The 18,557-nt window shown below is 37.9% G+C and overlaps 1 protein-coding gene across 1 annotated transcript in view; it reads right to left on the bottom strand.

Moving 5' to 3' along the window:
- Positions 1 to 18,557, bottom strand: part of GPC3 (glypican 3) — a 402,701-nt gene that overhangs the window by 36,183 nt on the left and 347,961 nt on the right. Inside the window, exon 7 of the mRNA XM_081277492.1 lies at positions 14,397 to 14,556. Coding sequence (XP_081133618.1) covers positions 14,397 to 14,556 — 160 coding nt within the window. The remainder of the gene's footprint in view (positions 1 to 14,396; positions 14,557 to 18,557) is intronic.

An 18,557-nucleotide genomic window follows, 5' to 3' on the forward strand; every position in this document is an offset into this window, starting at 1 on the left:
AATAATAAAATGTAATAAAATAATTAGGTTGTGAAGAGTTTTGAGAATAGCTTTTATTTTTTAGTAAGATTTATTTCCTTGTAAATTTATATAACTTAATTTTTAGTAATGGCTATGTTTAACAACTAGCCCACAAAAATTCAGAAATTTTAATAGTGGGCTCTTATGAACCAATGTAAGCCAGCTCTATGTAGACCCACTTAAGATTGCTTTTGAGATTATTCCACCAAGGGAATGAGAGATACAAGGCAGAGACACAGAGATGGAGCTACACCACCCTTCTCAAAGTATGGTCTACTACTCTGATATTTATTGCTAATCTACACGAATATAAGTACAGAAATTGAAAGTAATAACTTAGAAACTTTTATAGTAACCTGACAGAGATATTTAGGCCTGTTGAAACTCATAATTAAAAATCATGACTCGAGCTGGGTGCAATGGCACATGCCTACAATCCCTGCTACTCTAGAAGCTGAAACAGGAGTATTGCAAGTTCAAGGCCAGCCTTTTCAAATTAGCAAGAATCTATCTTAAAAAAAAATTAAAAAGGACTGTGGATGAAGCTCAGTGTTAGAGCACTTGCCTGGTATGTGTTAGGCCCTGGATTCAATCTCTAGTAATGCCAAAAAAGTGGCTTCTATTTTATGTTTTGTAGGTCTTTTGTCATTTATAATTTTTCCTAGTTTTTTCCCCAAATAGTGGGGATTAAACTCAAGGGTGCTGCACCACTGAGCCACATCCCCAGACATTTTTATTTTTTAAAGATGGGGCCTTGCTAAGTTGCTGAGGCTCAACTTGAACTTGGGATCCTCCTGCCTCAGCCTTCCAAGCCGCTGGGATTACAGGAGTGTGTCACTGCATCCAGCTAATTAATTTTTATTATATTCTACAAAAAAATGGTCCATAGCAGAGTCGAGAGGGAAATAAAAGTCTTGAGTTACAGATAACTTGAGATGCTTTAGCCTAATTTTCTTGAACAGACTTTGATGGGAGAGAGGTACAAGGGATGAGTGTGAACAGTACAACCTTGATCTCGACAATTCAGTCATTTGGGTTAATGATTTGTAGCTCGGGAGGGGCTCTAGTCCAAGTTTGCTTTTCTAACATGGGGGCAGGAAGGTCACAAGCCTGGAAATAATTGGGGAGAAATGAGAACTGGATTCTTGTACTAGCAAAACAAATCCGGAGGCTGTGAGTGACAGAGGATGTTGAAAAGAATGGCTCCCTGGAAAAATCTCTGCCATTCCTAAGGATCCACTTGCTTAGGAAAATAGTTACAGAAAATCATAATTGGTGACATGTGCTCCAATGCAAACAACCAGAGAGACTCTCTTCTCCACTTCTCTTTCCTTCCTCCAGCCTGAAAAACTGCCTCATAGGTTTACTCCACCATCTTGGTTCTCTTTTGCTCTATTGGCATATTTAGGTTATAAAATTAGAGTACCTCAGAGCTATTCAGGATCTTGGAAATCAAGAGCCCATGTTGGAGGTATCTATTCACTCTCTGACACCTCACACCCATTCAGTCAATCTTTCTGAAATATGTTTATTTAATTTCTAGTTGAATGCCTCCCGAGTCAGGAAGCTGATTGTTTCCTAGAGCAGTCCATTTCATTGAGGAATAGTTCAAAGGGTCAGAAAGTTCACCTTTATGTCAGTCAAAATATGACTCCTTATAAATTCTATGCATTGGCTCCAGACCTAGCATCTTCATATGCAAGACCTCTAAATAATAGAAGACAACGTTCACATCTCACTAATTCTTCTCTTGTGTATACTAAACATTGCAACTGCTTTTCACTGTCTTCCCACCACCCCTGCTCACATTCTTCCCCAGACCTTTTACTCTTCTCATGATGCTGTCTAGGCCACAGACACTCAGTGCCTGTCCCCAGGTCCTACTCCAGTGTTGACTGAATTAGGGATCTCCTATCTCAGTACTCACAATTTCATCTGCTAGAAGCTGAAGGGTACATTGAGGAAGCCAGTTTAGAAAGCAGTGAGAATGTGACATACAGTTGTCCTATCAAATATGAGATAAAAAGAAGCAAATATGAAAAGTAAATATTGCACATGGGGCTGGGGGTATAGCTTAGTAGTGGCACCTTGGTCTAGCATGCACTAGGTCTAGGTTCCATCCCCAGCAAAAGCAAACAAAAATCTGAACAAAGTTACACAAGAATAACTGAAATCATTAATTTATTCATGGTGTTGAGGATAAAACCCAGGGCCTCCTGCATACTAGGCAAGTGTTCTACCACTGAGCTATAATCCTAGACCTAAAATATTTATTGAATATCTACTAAATGACAATCGCTAAGCAAGGCCAAGGAGGGAAGCAGAGGTTGGTCATTGAGAGCTGAGCCCTTCAGGTGCTGGAGTGCCAGCACAGACAATCTCCTAATTTGTAGCTCATTGATGGATTTAAATAGTAATATAATTACCAAGTAAATAAAAACAGAGCAAAGGCCATTCTACAAATTCTAGTATTTGAGGAGAGAGCAGGGGGAAATCTCATTAGCACTCACAGGATGAGAAGTGTACACACAGGATGAAAAAGACATGCTTTCTACTCTCCCAGGAGCTTATGGTTAGTGGAGGAAATCACTTTACTCTGAAATCCATCCAGAAGGTGCTAATGAGATTTCCCTCTGCTCACAGACTGCCCGCAGATACTAGAATTTTTAGAATTACATGTATGCCATTTTTATTTACTTGGTAATTATATTATTGCTTTAGTTCATTGATGAGCTACAAATTAGCAGATTCTGTCCATGCTGACACTCTGATTATCACCTTAAAGTCTTATTTACCATCAATCATATATGTTGGCATTTTTTTAAGACTAGAAAGTTTTTAAAAATCAGTGAGTATACTTGGAAATGGTAAGAACCATAAGTGCTATGGATCATTTTGGCAGATTGTTAAGCATCTTTTACCCAGGTACAGATGTAGGCAAGCTCTATGACAAGGCTTCCTTTCACAAAAAATAACCTCACAATAACCAGCCAGTAACTTTATTCCTACCGAAGTGAGTTAGACATCATCACCCTAAGTACATGTATGAAGACATGAATGGTATGAAAATACTTTGTGTATAGTCAGAGACTTGAAAAATTGTGCTCAATATGAGTAATATGAAATGAACTATATTCTGCCATTATGTATAACAAATTAGAATAAATACATAAAAAAACAAAGTGAATGGGAAATCTCTTGGATTTCACACATGCAAATAAAGGAAAAAATAGAGGCAATGGCTGCATCTCAGTTCTTTTTGTCATCTTAAGAAAAGCATCAGAAGAGTGCTTTCTGAATTGCAGAGATTTAATAGTGCACGGTGTGTGTGTGTGTGTGTGTGTGTGTGTGTGTGTGTGTGTGTACACATGCCATTTGGGGGCCCTGATGGAAGGTCAGTGACTGCAAAGCATCTGATGCCTTTTTGAGTCCTTCCTCATTTCAAAGCAAGACTTCATCTCTGGCTTCATTTTTGAGCTCCATCTGCACTCACTAGAACTTTCCACACCAATCACTTCCAGCAGGTTCACAATTCCTTGTTACAGTGGACTCCTGTAATTTGGCTTTTCTAATAGACCATTTTTTATGAGGGAGACTTCTGATAACTGCACAGGCTTTATGAGACATCTTCACTTTTCTCTACAATATGATATTTCTTCTTGCGGGACAGCACTTTCCATTTGATGGCACAGAGTCTGCTCCCACAGATCCTATGGGGATGATACCCTACAGGTTTTGCTTCACTTCTATTTGTTAGAGGCTTTGGCATTACTACTTTCCCAGTGATTCCTGCACAACTTTTCTACCAAATGATTTCTGAGCCTCTTCCTCTCATTCCTTTCTATCCATACTAGATGACCACAGTTTAGTTAAGGCTAGTCATAAACGGGTCAACATGGCTTCTATTCAGAGAAAACTGATTGCACCATGTAAGTAAATTCATGCATTCAAGTTTTCTCTTAATTTGAAAACTGATTATAAAACGCAATGGTCTCAAATTGATCACACTATTTCTAAGACTAATCCCATTCTTAGAGTTATGCATAAGTTCCCAAAGCAAGTTATCCGTTATAAAAGCCATATCCCTAATGTCTCAGATAGGAAAGTATCACAGAGCAGAGACTTGGAAATGCAAACCTCAGAATAATCTCCTCCCAAATATTAAACAAAATCCCTAACATGTCTCAAGTTGTGGTAACTTTATGGAAATACTTTATCTTTTCTTCCTCTCATCTGTCACCAGCTTACCTGTAGTAATTCCCCAGTCAACACTAAAGCCCGGGAAAGGCCCATTTCTTGGTATACTTCTCAATTGTCAGATAATATCACTGCTAAGTCTTGCATCTAAGTCCTTCTTTGTGAGCCCTGGAAGCAATACAAAGCTCTAGGGTGAGGTGGGATTGGCTGTCTTGTCAATCTATTAGCAAGAACCACCTGGTTTCTATCTGTGAAAAGTGCTATTATAGTGAGCTTTGCTTCCTTCAGCTTCCCTGTGGCATTTGATCTCTAAAAGAAAAGATCAAGACATGAAAGCAGATTGCGAGCTGAGAGCAAGATAGAATGGAAAGAATCAGGGGCCCTTTCTTGACCCCCTGAAATCATTGTCCACCCCTGCCCTCACTGCCCCACTACCACCAAAGAAAACAAAACATAACTCTCTGTGATTCTTTCAAGATGTAGGTGCCTACTACTGTTGTGACTATGAGGTTATTTGCACAACTCAGCAGACATATTTGTCATTGTTTAAATATCTTCTCAGAGACTTCAGACCACCCTGGGCTAAAAACAAGTTAACAAGTAACTGAAAATGCCACCTTGGGATTGGAGAAGGGAATACATTTATAATGAAAATTATTGGCCAGAACATTTGAGACTTAGTTTATAATTTTAGCTAAAGGCTTTTGGCAAATAAAACTAACTTATAACCCAATGGTACTAAGCAACATTAACAACATTTCCCTAAATGGACATGCTGTTTTACAGTCTAAGTACTTCTATATTCATTATCATACACGTTAAATTCCATAATTAATAAGGTGAGCAGGTTGGCAAATATTTTATCACCATTTTTGCAAATGAGGAAACTGAGGCTCTGAGAAGCTGAGTGATTTTGTCCAAGGCCAAAATACAAGGGAATGGCAGGGACAGGACTGGGATCTAGTTTATTTGGCTATGTGAATGGTAATGCCCTTCACATTATGTCTCAAGTGTCAGCACCCTAAAGGTTGGAGGGTGTTCCATTTGCCCATGAGATGGGATCTACCTCCCAGGGGATAACATGGAGTCCTCTTGCACTGAGAGCACATGTTTGAAGGAGTCTTTAGGAGCTCTTGACTGACAGTTCTGGGAGTGGATTACTTATTGAGAAGCAACCTTCAACTAAGTGTCAGAGATCCGAATGGTGGGTTTCCAAAGAGTGCAAGAAAGTAGAATTGTGTTTGTTCAAACTCTAGAGCACATTTTGGGAGAATAGACATAATTGATTCCTAGACTTGTTATCAACAAGGAAGTATAAATAGATATATTACTTTATCTAATGTATTTTGAGCTCTGCACAGGCCTCAACATCTTTCCTATAGAAAACCCTAGGACATATCATTCCCCTACAGCCTTTCTACCCATTCTTTTGCAAGCATCATAATTTATTTTAAATGGTGAATATTCTGCAGATGTCACCATGATGAAAAGGCTATTATAGATTTCCTCCATTAGTTTTACCTCTTCACCAGATCAACCCATTAATGAATTTATTAATACATGGTGATTACCAACTCCCATTTATGAGAATTTGAGACTTAACAATTTAATAGAACAGTTAAGCCCATGAAGTGTCTTTTGCCTCTTCTATGTACACAGGATTTTTAGCAATAGGGTTATATGGTTATACATAATCCAGTACAAATTTTTAAAATAAATAAATAAAAAAGAACAAAGAATGGCTTTAAAAATATTTCCTGCCAGGCTACGTTGGTGTAAGCCTGTAATCCCAGCAACTCAGGAGCCTGAGGCAGGAGCCTCACAAGTTTAAAGCCAGTCTCAGCAGTTTAGCAAGGCCCTAAGGACTTAGAAAGACTATGTTTCAAAATAAAAAATAAAAATGGTTGAGGATATGGCTCAGTGGTTAAGCACCCCTGGGTTCAATCACTGATACAAAAAAAAATCCTAATTTCTGTTCTTTGGAGTTATTGTTATTTTGCCTTTAGATTGTAAAGCAACTAAAGAGGGAATATCTGTTACAGAAAGTCATGGGGCCCACAGATGTGAAATTTTAATGGCTTCCTCCACAATAGTGATGCAAATAAGTGATCTACAAGGGGCAGGTTACTGCTTTCCTCCATAGTACTTGGAGATGACAGAAAAGAATGGCAAAAGGGACTAGCCTAGGCCTGGGTTTCACCTTCACTTTGAACACCAGATCAAGAATAAGTAGCATATTGCCATACTAGTGACTGTTGTATTCTGCTACCTTTCCTATCCTCTAATGTTTTGAACAACCAATAATAAAAAAAAGGAAAAAAAAAAGAATAAGTAGCAGGGTTTCTCTTTGCAGTCCCTTCACTGACATTTGAGACACTGAATGTTTCTCCAGGGCAAGCATGTCCATAAGAAGGATTTATTTACCATGGACAAAAAATAGCCAATTAGTATTAATATTGGTTTAAACCTTTAACCCAAGATGTGATCATGAGCTCTACTCTCCAGATCACCACCAACTAGCTCAAGCCCCTTTTACTGTCATGTAGCAACAGGAAATATTTCTATTGCCTGCAATCCATTTCCACTTTCTTTGTTCAAAGAAATAGGCCCTCGCAGTATCCATGATCACTCTACCCTGTCGTTGGCTAGCTTCAGGCAAGATTATCTTTTTTCTACAATGTACAGTTATAAAGACATTAAGTTCACCAGAATGTTCTGGCTATATGCACAGAGTAGAGTAAGCTTGAGCAAAAAAAGGGTTAAGGAAGACAAAGTTGGGGGAAAGGGAATGCAGATGTCTCTGTGACTGATGTTTCTTGCTAGAAGTTGCTTTGTGAGTATGTTCCAATTGTGTTTCCAACAAGTGTGTGTGTGTGTGTGTGTGTGTGTGTGTGTGTGTGTGTGTGTTTCTGTTCAGGTAAGAGTGGGGACTTAGTGAGAGGGAACAGATACTCAAGATGCTGAGTCATCACATCTTGGCCAGCAACACTTGGCCAGAGTTTCTCAGGGATTGGTCCCAGGCAGACCACTGGGGGTAACAAGCTTCCCAAAAAGCTTACAATAAGAGCTCTGAGAAAGTCATTAACTAATAACACTGCTGCAGGCAGTCTAGAAAAAAAGGGGGGGGCAAGAAAAAAAGGAAAAAGAAAGAAAAATAGCTTATTATGCCAGGTTCATTGTGGATGAAGATCTATTTCAGGAGTGGAGTCTGTCTACATATGAGTACACAAACTCACAGGCCCAATTCAATTTCTGCATAAAACATATGAACTATGGATGTTGAGAAAACTAAAGAACTACCAGAGATTTTAGAATAATAGTACTTTTCTGGATTGTTTTAAATATTTGTAGAGCTTAGCAAGTAAAAAGTACTTTCACACTCATTATCACATTTGATTTTCACAATAACTTATTGAAACATAAAAAAACAAGGGTGATTAATGACCCATTTTACAGCTGAAGAAATTGAGGTTCAGAGCAGCTAAATAACTCACTCAAGGTCCTACTGCTAGTACATATAACAGAATTGGAGCTAAAATGTCCTAATCAATCACATAGATAACTGAGTCTTGCAGTCCTTTTATATTTCCTAAAATATTGAACACACTACTGGGCAGCTTAGTGGCTTCTTAGATGCCTGAAGTATTAAGCTCAAGTGTCACAGGTATTCAATTAGAAGTTGGTAAGGGCTATGAATAGATCACCTAGGGATCTTGTTAACATGGCCTTAAGTAGATCTTGAGGTAGGACCTGAGATTCTGCATTTTAAACAAGCCCCCAAATGATACAAATAATGCTAGTCCATGGATCCCAGTTAAAAGGTAAGGGGATAGTGCTGAATGTTGGTTTCTTGGTTTTATTTGCCTTTCATGGGTCTCATAAGAACACCAAGACAGTTCTATTTACATCCATAGGCTCCTTGAGCTTCTGTGAGTCATTAGCAGCAGCAACAATAGACCAGTAACTTTGATAGCAGATACCATTTTTTTGAGTGCTAGCTAGGTGCCAGGCACTGTGATGGATGAATTTCATGTATTATTTTATTTAATCTCCATAACAATAGGAAATAGGAAATACTATTGTCTCACTTTTTTAGATGAGAAAGCAGGCCAAGAGAGATTAAGTAACCCACTGCTATGGTTTGAATGCTTGTTGTTTTCTCCAAAATTTCTGCTAAAATTGAATCCCCAATGCAACAGTATTTAAGCAGGGTGGGGGTGAGTTAGGAGTTGATTAGTCCTTTCTTTATAAAAGGCCTGAAGAGTACTAGGTAGGCCCATTTTTGTCCTATTTCTTGTGTCAGATGAGGACACAGCATGTGTCCATTTTTGCCTTTCTGCCTTCTGCCATGTAAGGATATAGCATCTCTGTCATGTGAGAAGGCACTGAGAAGGCATTTATCAGATGCCAAATGCTGGCACCTTGATCTTCAACTTCCCAGCTATCAATACTTTGAGAAATTGATTTCTACTATTTGTAAATTACTCAGTCTAAGGTATTTTTATAACAGCACAAATGGACTATGACACCCTTCAGAAGGAAAAACGCACCACACTTGGTTCTGAGAAATCAAAGTTAATGGCGAAGATGTAACCATGGGTAAGATATCATATAATGGTCATCTCACCCATAATTAAATTCAACAAATAGAAAAGAGAAGCCCCAAGAATTCTATTTTCAATTTAGAAATAAGAATTACATAAAAAGAACATTGGAATAAAGAAATTTCTCTCTCTCTCTCTCTCTCTCTCTCTCTCTCTCTTTTTGTACCAGGGATTGAACTTGGGGGCACTCCACTCCCGAGCCACATCCCCAGCCCTATTTTGTATTTTATTTAGAGAAGGATCTCACTGAGTTGCTTAGGGCTTGCTTTTGCTGAGGCTGGCTTTGAACTTGCAATTCTCTTGCCTCAGTTTCCCAAGCCGCTGGGATTACAGGCGTGCACCAACACAGCCAGCTGGGATGAAGAGTTTTAAAAGTAAATATTACCCTAGTATTCTGAGGTGTGGGTAGCCCTTGGTAAGAAGCCTGGCTTGACAGATTGGAAAAGTCAGGAGGGTTAGAATAGGTAAAATGAGGTCTTTTCTAAGTGGAAATATAGCTTAGGAGAAGGGAACAAGTAAATTGCATGATTAGATGAAAATACAAAACATATCCCCCAAAGACTCTGATAAGTACCTTGCCAGAGACCAAAGCCAAAGAAATGAACAAAATCTCATACTGCTGGCACTTGAGTAGGCTGCAGGCATTAAGCATTGTCTGGACATTCCCTTTATTTTACAAATGGAGAAACTAACTTCTAAAATGTGGAAGGAGCTTGCCCTAAGGCACACTGGAGTTAGAAGCAAAGCCAAAAATAGAACCATGGTGTCCTGTACTTCATTTAGTGCATCAGAAAACAAAAGGAAAGAAATGAGCCAGGGAAGCCAGTCAATAGGATCATTTACTGATCATGGTGCAAAAGGCCTGTCCACAGACCAAATGGAGATATGAGAATCTGAACATCATCTGAGCCATACATACTCTTTATTCACAAGCTGTCTTTTGGAGGAGGTAATTTGGAGTACTAAATGAAATTGGGGGTAAATGCACATGATGTTCCAAGTCAAGTTGACTAAATAAATGGATGTTGATGAATCACCAGGACCAGATGGCATCTACCCAGATTCTGGTTAAAATTATGTAACAGCTGACCAAAGTGTATATCCTGTCATTCCAAGTAACTGTTATGCCATACGCCTGGCGGATTGGCAATGAGTCTGTTCTCTCTGAGAAGCACTTTAAAGGGGACCCAAGGAACTTCAGGCTGGTAGGATCACTGATCAAGTTACACAAATGTAATGTATTGGAGTCAAGGCATAATTTTTTCCTATAAATTAAATTAACTATCTCTTGTAGAGTTTTTATAGTTTATAAAGTACTTAGGGTTAATTGTGCCTAACAAATTGACTATAATTCTTTGAGAGGATCAATTGTGCATGTGGACAAAGGTAAACTAAGGATGTAATCTATAAAGATTTTGAAAAGTACCCTGAAAAGGTCCCACACCAAATACTGTTTAAAAAAGTTAAATCACAATGGAATTGTGGAGTACTATTTTGAAATGAATAAGGATGTGACTCATAGGCAGGAAATCATGAGTAGGAATAAGCAGGGACTTTTCTGGAGAATTATGAACAGTGTTGTGCCATAGGGACTAGTTAATACTTTGGTGAATCATCTGGGCAACCTTTAGATGACCATAAGCTTTTCCAAGTATAGATTGAGCACCCCTTATAAAAATGATAGGGACCAGAAGTGTTCCAGATTTTGGAGGTTTTTTTTTTTTATTTTGAAATATTTATAATAATTTACCAGTTGAGCATTCCTAATCCAAAAATCCAAAATCTGAAATGTTGGGAAGTGATATTGGCTAACTTATATTGTTATATTATGTTCATGTATGAATATATAACAACAAATCCAATAATTGTGTACAACTATAATGTATCAATAAAAAAAAACATGGTAAAAAATAAAATGCTCCAAAATCCCCCCCCAAAAAAATTTGAGCTTCATGTAAGCATTCAAAAAGTTTTGGATTTCATTACAGTTTGCATTTAAGATTTTCAGATTAAGGAAGATTAAGCTGCACCAAAATATAAAACTGACTTCAGTCTTCTTATGACTGTATTGATGAGCAGAGAAAAATAAGAGTCAGAGGAGACTCACTCAAGAAGTAGCCTCTGAAACCTGACTGCCTGGCTCTGAACATGCCCTTAGTGACTGCATGATCTTACGTAAGTCACTCTCTCTACCACATCCAGTATCAGTTTTCTCATTTGTAAAGTGAGAAGAATAACTCCAGCTCAGAGTTGTGTTGTGAAATAAGAGACAATATGACATGAGAGACAATGTATATAAAATTCTGGAACAATATTTGGATTGTAGTAAGTGACCGATAAACATTAGCTTCTATTACTTTTACATTTGTGTTTATTTAATTGGTCACTTACTACACGATTGTTATGAACTTCTAATAGGATGTTAGGATTTGGCTGCTCATTTTATGTTCCATGGAACCTTGCAGCTACTGCAGCCCATTTCTTGAAAGCAGTGGCAAAAATTGTTTAGTAATTCAGAGAACAGTGATAACTATGGACTTAGTTGGTTGTAAAAGATTTCACAGCAGGGAACTAACACGTATGGGGCACCTAGATACTAGAATATATGCTTCATAAAATATCCCCCTTGATTTAATGTTGCAAGAGTCCTATGAAACTGAGGTTATGATCCCTATTTGCTGTAGGAAGAAATGGAGACCTTGTCCCAGGTAATGCCAGCTCATAAGAAGTAGAGTCAGGTTTGCTCTACCCTCAAAGTCATTTTTTTCTTGCATCATGCTTGAATTGCACTTTGAGGGGCAGGTATGATTTAATAAGGAAGAAAAGCATATCTACACAGAAATAAACATGTTCTATGGTATGAACATAGAAAACAGAACAGTATATTTATGGAGTTCATGGACCACAAATACAGATGTTTTTTACCAAAGTGGAAGGTTCCTGTGGGGTTAATAGTAGCAAATAAAGCCAGAAGCATAGTTTAGGCTAGAGCAGAAGCCTCTCTCAGAACTCTTCTAAGGATCTGAGCTTTATCCTCAAGGCAATGGGGACAGGATGAAGGCAGCTGAGCTAGGGAGAGGTATGAGATGCTTTAGAAAGATTAACCTGGCATCTGTGCATGATGAATTGATGGAATCTTTTGCCTGGGTCCCTGGTTCTTTGTTCTCTAATCTGCTAGCCTAAGGCTCTCAAATACTCCTGCCTTACTTTGGAAACCTAGAGACCACTTAGGATGTGATTGCAATAGCATATGCAGGAGAGCTGGAGGAGGGGATGGAAGGGAAGCAGTAATAGAAGCAGGAAAAAAAGACAAAGAATCAACAGGGATTTGGAGCCCACTTGCATATGAGAGGCAAGGGAGAAGAAAGAATCAAAGATGGCTTTAGTTTAAGCCCCAATGACTGAGGGAATGATGGTAGCACTAGAAAAATAAGGGCATTAAGGGAGAACCAGTTTGAGATGGTCAGTTGGCAAATCTGACTTCTGACACACCCAGATGGGGATGATGGTGGTGAAGGCAGATAGAACTGATTAATAAGCAGCTACACATGTGGGATGGTAGCTCAGGAGAGCAGTTGAGACTGGAGGTAATGATTTTATAAGTTATCTCCATAGTGGTATAATAGTTCAATATAGTTCAATGTAACAATATCCAAAATAGCCAAGAGGTGGGAAAATGTAGGTTTAGCATTTTTCTCTAAATGTCCACTGATGGATAAATGGATGAAACTATGGTATATACATACAATGGAATAATATCCAGCCTTAAAAATTGAAGGAAATCCTGTCGTGTTATACATGAAGAAAGCATGAAGACGTTATATTAAATGAAATAAGCCAATAATAAAAAATTCACTTTACATGAGGTACCTAAAGCCATCAAATTCATAGAAATTGAAATTAAAACAGTAATTGACAGGCTGGGGGAATGCATTAGTGCTGTTTATTGGGTATAGAGAGCTTTAGTTGCACTAGATGAAAAAGTTCTAGAAACCTGCTGTAGAAAAAATGTGGATATAATTAACAATATTGTACTGTACACTTAAAAGTTTTTCAAGAGGGGCCCTGCTTAGTGGCATATGCCTGTAATCCCAGTGACTTGGGAGGCTGAGGCAGAAGAATTGCAAGTTCAAGGCCAGCCTCAGCAACTTAGCAAGGCCCTAAGCAATTTAGAGAGACCCTGTCTCAATTCAAAAATAAAAAAAAAAGAAAAGAAAAAGAAGGCTGGGAATGTGACTCAGTGGTGAAGTGCCTCTGGGTTCAATCCCCAGTACCAAAAAAAAAAAAAAAATAAAAGAAAGAAAAGAAGAGTTTGTTCAGAGGGTATATTTATTGTTAATTGTTTATTTATCCCAATAAAAATAATAACTTAAAATTATAAAAAATAGTTGAAATATGGAGAATGGATAAGGGACAATAAATAATGGAAAGGAAAAGCCAGAGGCTTAAGAAGAGACTTCTGGATGACAGCCAGTTTCAGGGTGGGATTAGAAAGAAGAGCTAGTGAAGGAAAGAGGCTGCAAGGGGATAAGGAGCATGTAGTCTCAGAGGACATGAGAAATAGGGGTTCAGGGAGAAGGTTGTACACTGCAGAGGAAAGAGAACCCAGTTAAATTCCTAATTCTTCCATTTAGAGAAATCTCATTCCTTCTCTGAGCTCCAGTTTTTTTTTTAACCTGTAAAATGGAAGAACAGCTATTTATGTGAAAGGACTTTATAAACTGTGATGCATAACTCAAATGGAAGGGTTTTTTTTTTGTTGTTCTACCTTCTCGACCCCAGCAGCCTTATGTTATATTTTCTATTGGTATTGTTTTTATGTAATTGTGTAGTATGGTATCTTTGTCTATCTATGTTGGACTGTGTGTGGGAAAAGAAAATAGACAAGAGAGTCATCATTAGTTTTCATAAGACTTCCAAAGTTGCATTTCATTTTGTAACTGAGAAGAATCAAGAAAATCTCCACTGAGAAATGGAGCCAATTGATGAAGTCAGTTCAGTTTAGATAATGAAAAACAGGGTTACCTATTTAACTTACCTGAGACCATGGGTGAAAAATAAGGCTTCCTGAAAATTTTACTTTTTGAGAATATAGTCTTTCCTAGAAGAGTTGATGGATTATGTGTTGCAGGAAATTTAGGGACAGTATACAATATAGAGTGCAGTCTGTTCTTTTTTTTTGCTATTGGGGATGGAACCCAGGGCCTTGTACATGTGAGGCAAGCATTGTACCACTGACCTACATCCTCTTTAATTTTATTTATTTATTTTTATTATTTTAAAAATATTTATCTTTTAGTTGTAGTTGGACACAATACCTTTATTTACTTGTTTTTATGTGGTGCTTAGGATGGAACCCAGGGCCTTGCACGTGCTAGGCGAGCACTGTACCGCTAAGCCACTTAATTTTTATTTTGATGCAGGCTTTTACAAAGCCGTTCAGGTGCCCATTCTGCCGCATCCCTCCTGAGTATCTGGGATCACAAGTGTGTGTCACTAGGCCCAGCTCAGTTGATTTTTATTTTTTGAGCATCACCCTTTTAGTCCAGCTCTGAGCTAGCACAAAATGGTTACCTGCAAGGAAGCGGAGTTGATTTTTCACTTTCATCATCCCGTCACCAGAGCTTCCAATGCACTCATCTTCATCGTCGCCACAGTCTCCACTTTCAAGTTCTTCCTCATCAATGTTTTGATCCACAACTCTTCCTTTGGGCACAGACATGGTTCTCAGGAGCTGAAAGAAAATAGCCAGAAATGTAGCTCTTCTTCATATTTCTCCGGTAGGTCTAGAACAAGTGTATTATTAACAGGAGGCATTCAAGTGGGAATGAATTACACACAAGTGTTTAAGAATCATTTCAAACTTAAATAGGTATAAGTTGTTTATCCTCCTTAGAGTTCATACCTATAGACCTTTCTACAGCATTTGATAAAATTCTCCTTATCTCCAGTTAAATCACGCCAGAGTATATATTGCATTAGACCTTTATAGACTATGGTTCCTAAGTTCCTAAATGTCTCCATGGTGGAACACACTGATGGAGAACTTAAGACATGATAGGCTAGGGGGACACCAAAATCAGAAAAGATCCCTACAAAACCTCCCAGGACCATATCTACATTCACTAAATAAAAATTGGAAATGCTTCTCACTAAATGAAGAGAGCAGCAGTACCCTTTTAGATCACTCAAAAACTTAAATATCTCCCTCTCCCATGATTTTAGGAAGATGCTTTTAATTAAATTCCACTGTATTGTGCTCACTGTTCACTAAGTGGCATATTCATTTTCCTCTTCAGTGTCTGGCTCTTCAGTCATATGGATAATGCCTTCCTCATTTTATGGGACACTCACTACCCAAAAGTCTCTCCACTGGCCAAGACGCAGTCTGCAGCATAAATGGTCCCTGAAGCCAGCTGTCAGATCCCATTTCACTTTTCTCCACCATCTTTCTCAATGACTTCATTTTAATATCTTCTGCTCCTGCTCCAGCTTCTGCTCCATCATCCATTTCTAGTCCAGAATCTCAGTCCCATCCCTTATTTTTAAAATGATAGCCAACAAAAGGGGTTTGATATACAGACACTGAGATTCTTGTGATTGGGGAAGAGGTAGCAAAAGAAGAAAAATGCTGCTTACACAGGCATGCCTTGGTATCTGTGGTTTCCATTATCTCTGTGCTTGTTGTCTCTGTGAAGTATACTTTTATGTTTTCCACCTGTGATTTAGTTGTTATATGAAGACCTACTCAGAAAAAGCTACCCATCATAAAGAAATGTGACTCTGCAGGTGATTTCTTTTTTAGCCAAAGAAAGAAAAGTCCAAAAGAGGACTTTCCTGACCAATAAGCTCTAATGGTGTTGGAGAAGCCAACCCACCTACTATCTCCTACTTCAGCACCATCTCTATCCTGCTAGGCTATTACTTTTCCACTGACACCCTCTGACCTCCTCTACCCCTCATCCTACATATCTAAATTTTTAGCATATCAATATAGGCTAAAATAAGCTATACTAGTGATTCTCAGGACTCCTTTTTTTGTTCTTATTAGTTATACATGACAGTAGAATGCATTTTAACATATCATACATACATGGAGTACAACGCCCCATTCTTGTGGTTGTACACAGTGTGGAGTTACACTGGTCATATACTCACATATGCACATAGGGTGATAATGTCCAATTCATTCTACTGTCCTTCCTATTCTCATCTTTCTTCCTTTCCCTTCATTCCCTTTTGTCTAATCCAAAATATTTCTATTCTTCCATCCCCACCGCACTCCTTTTGATCTCAGGACTCCTTTAGTTTATTCAAGCTTTGTTTTGGTGCTGGAGATAAAATCCAGGGCCTCATGCATGCTAAGTACACACTTTACCACCAAGCCACACGCTAAACCTCTCAAGACTTCTTCATAATTTTATGGAGAAACCCAAGGAATTAAAAAAAATTAGTTGGAAGTGGACCTTTATTTTATTTATTTATATGTGGTGCTGAGAATAAAACTCAGTGCCTCATACATGCTAGGTAAGTGCTCTACCACTGAGCCACAATCCCAGTACTGGCCACGGATTTTTTTTATACAAGTTTTATCTATCAACATTTGCTGTCTTAGAAATTATAACTGAGAAATTTTTAAATTATTTGATTGCTCATTTAAACACAACAATAAACCCATGATGGAGTAAAAGAACCATTTTAAAAATGAAAACACATATTTGCCAGTCATGAAACAATTACTAGGAATAGTGGAATTCACATTTTTGCCATCTCCTTAATGTCTCGCTTAATATAAGAGAGCTGAATTATTAGATCTGCTTCTCCATTTTATCTGTTGCAACGCATTGTTTTGGATGAAACATTCATTGAAAATCCATCCTACCACAAATGGGTAGCATGACCTTTTAAGATAATTGTGTGTGTGTGTGTATATGTGTCTCTCTCTCACACACAAAGTTTAACGAGTAGTCACAATGTGGAATATGAAACCATGTAGATGAATGTTTCATGTCCTGTTACATTAAAATCCATTAGTATGTTTTGAACTTTGAATGAGCCTTTTACTCATTTTGTGTCATCACACATGGTTCATCTGGAAAATATTGGGTCACTGAGCTAAGCAGTTCCTCCAAATGCTGACACCTTTCATTATGTGATATGACAAAAAGTCCTATTCATTAGTATCACCTTCAATCTCATCAGAAAAGTCTTTTAGTATGTGACGCTCTAAAGATAATAGTGGCAGATACAAGTTTTCAAAATTTTAGTTTTCTCTTGAAAGCTGGAATTTTATCATTGGCAATACATACTACCAGTTATTTTCTTTGAGCTGTCAGGCTGTCTTTGTTCCTTTCCAAGAAAATGTCTAGCAAATACTCAAGTTTGTATAACCATAATTTGTCAGTCATCCTATCTAGCAAAGTGAAAGAAGAGGCTAGTTTAGCTAACAGCTCAAATAATCTTACAAGTGCTTTTTCTTGAGATGTACAATGACATACACAGTTTGTAGCCTAAATGCTTTAAGTACACTTCCTATTTAATAACACAGGACATTAAAAATTATACTCAGGGGTTGAAGTTTGATAATGTTAATAACTTTTTTTACAGCTTTGGCAATGATGTCTTTAAGTGAAACTGCCTTTTATTTTTCTGCAAGTGTACACAAGTACAGATTATAATGACTTAGTAGTACATTTTGATGTGACTGCCTTGACTCATACAGTGGTGCAAACAGTTGAACTTGTCTTTACTATTGTACCACTGGTGCAAACATCAACCCAGGAAGAAAGACAAATGGCATTTTTAGTACTGTTGTGTGGGTAGTTTTGACCTTCTGGATCCCTGAGTTTCATGGACTCCCAGGATTCATAAACCATTCTTTGAGAACTGTAAATCTACCTATAACATCATTTCAGTTTTAAAAAATTCCCAATCTCCTCCCTTACTATTACTTTTTTTTGGAAAATTACTTTTGACATAAGCATTTTATGTTAATTTTCAAGAATGCATCCTTTAAGTATGTCATGGACTACTTGAAATCAGAAGGGGAATTTGTGATTTGGTATAGATTAGTGAACTTGCTATTTCTCAAGCACATCTCACATTGGACCCTTGCATTCATATATCCAGTAAACATTACCTGAGAACATACTATGAGCTGTTTTTCATTTCCGCCTATTGAAAGCCTTTCATCCTTTCCAGCCAAGTTCAAGTGCCATGTCCTTAAATGTCATGTCCTTAATGAAGTCTTCCTGGCAGATGAGCATTTCAGTTCTCCCTCTTTTTCTCCCACCACTTCTCTTTTCATCTCTAGCACCTAAGTGCCACTTTCTATATATAAACTGGTCTTACTTATTTGTACATACAACTTCTCTACCACCAGACTGTGAGCTGGCCAGGAATTGCATCATCCGTATGTTTCAATCTCACAACATCTGAGGCAGTGTCTAGAACATACTAGGCACTCAAGAAATTTGTATTACTGAAGTGAGAGGCAAGATGAACTGGCATGGTATCTTAAATTCTTTAAAAGCTACTTCCACAATCTCATGAAAAAAAAAAAAAAAGAGAAAGCCAAACACCAGATTAATTATAGAAGAACTTGTGAATGAATAGCTAAACCCTTTTAGACGACCCTGGCTAAGACCTGTAGCTAATCTTTGAGAGGCCATTTTCCAACCTCAGTACAATGCCTCCAGTATTCTCTGGTAGCTCAGTTTAAAACAAAGTGCAATT

This window comes from Spermophilus citellus, assembly GCF_964194105.1.
Source record: "Spermophilus citellus genome assembly, chromosome: X".
NCBI lineage: Eukaryota > Metazoa > Chordata > Mammalia > Rodentia > Sciuridae > Spermophilus > Spermophilus citellus.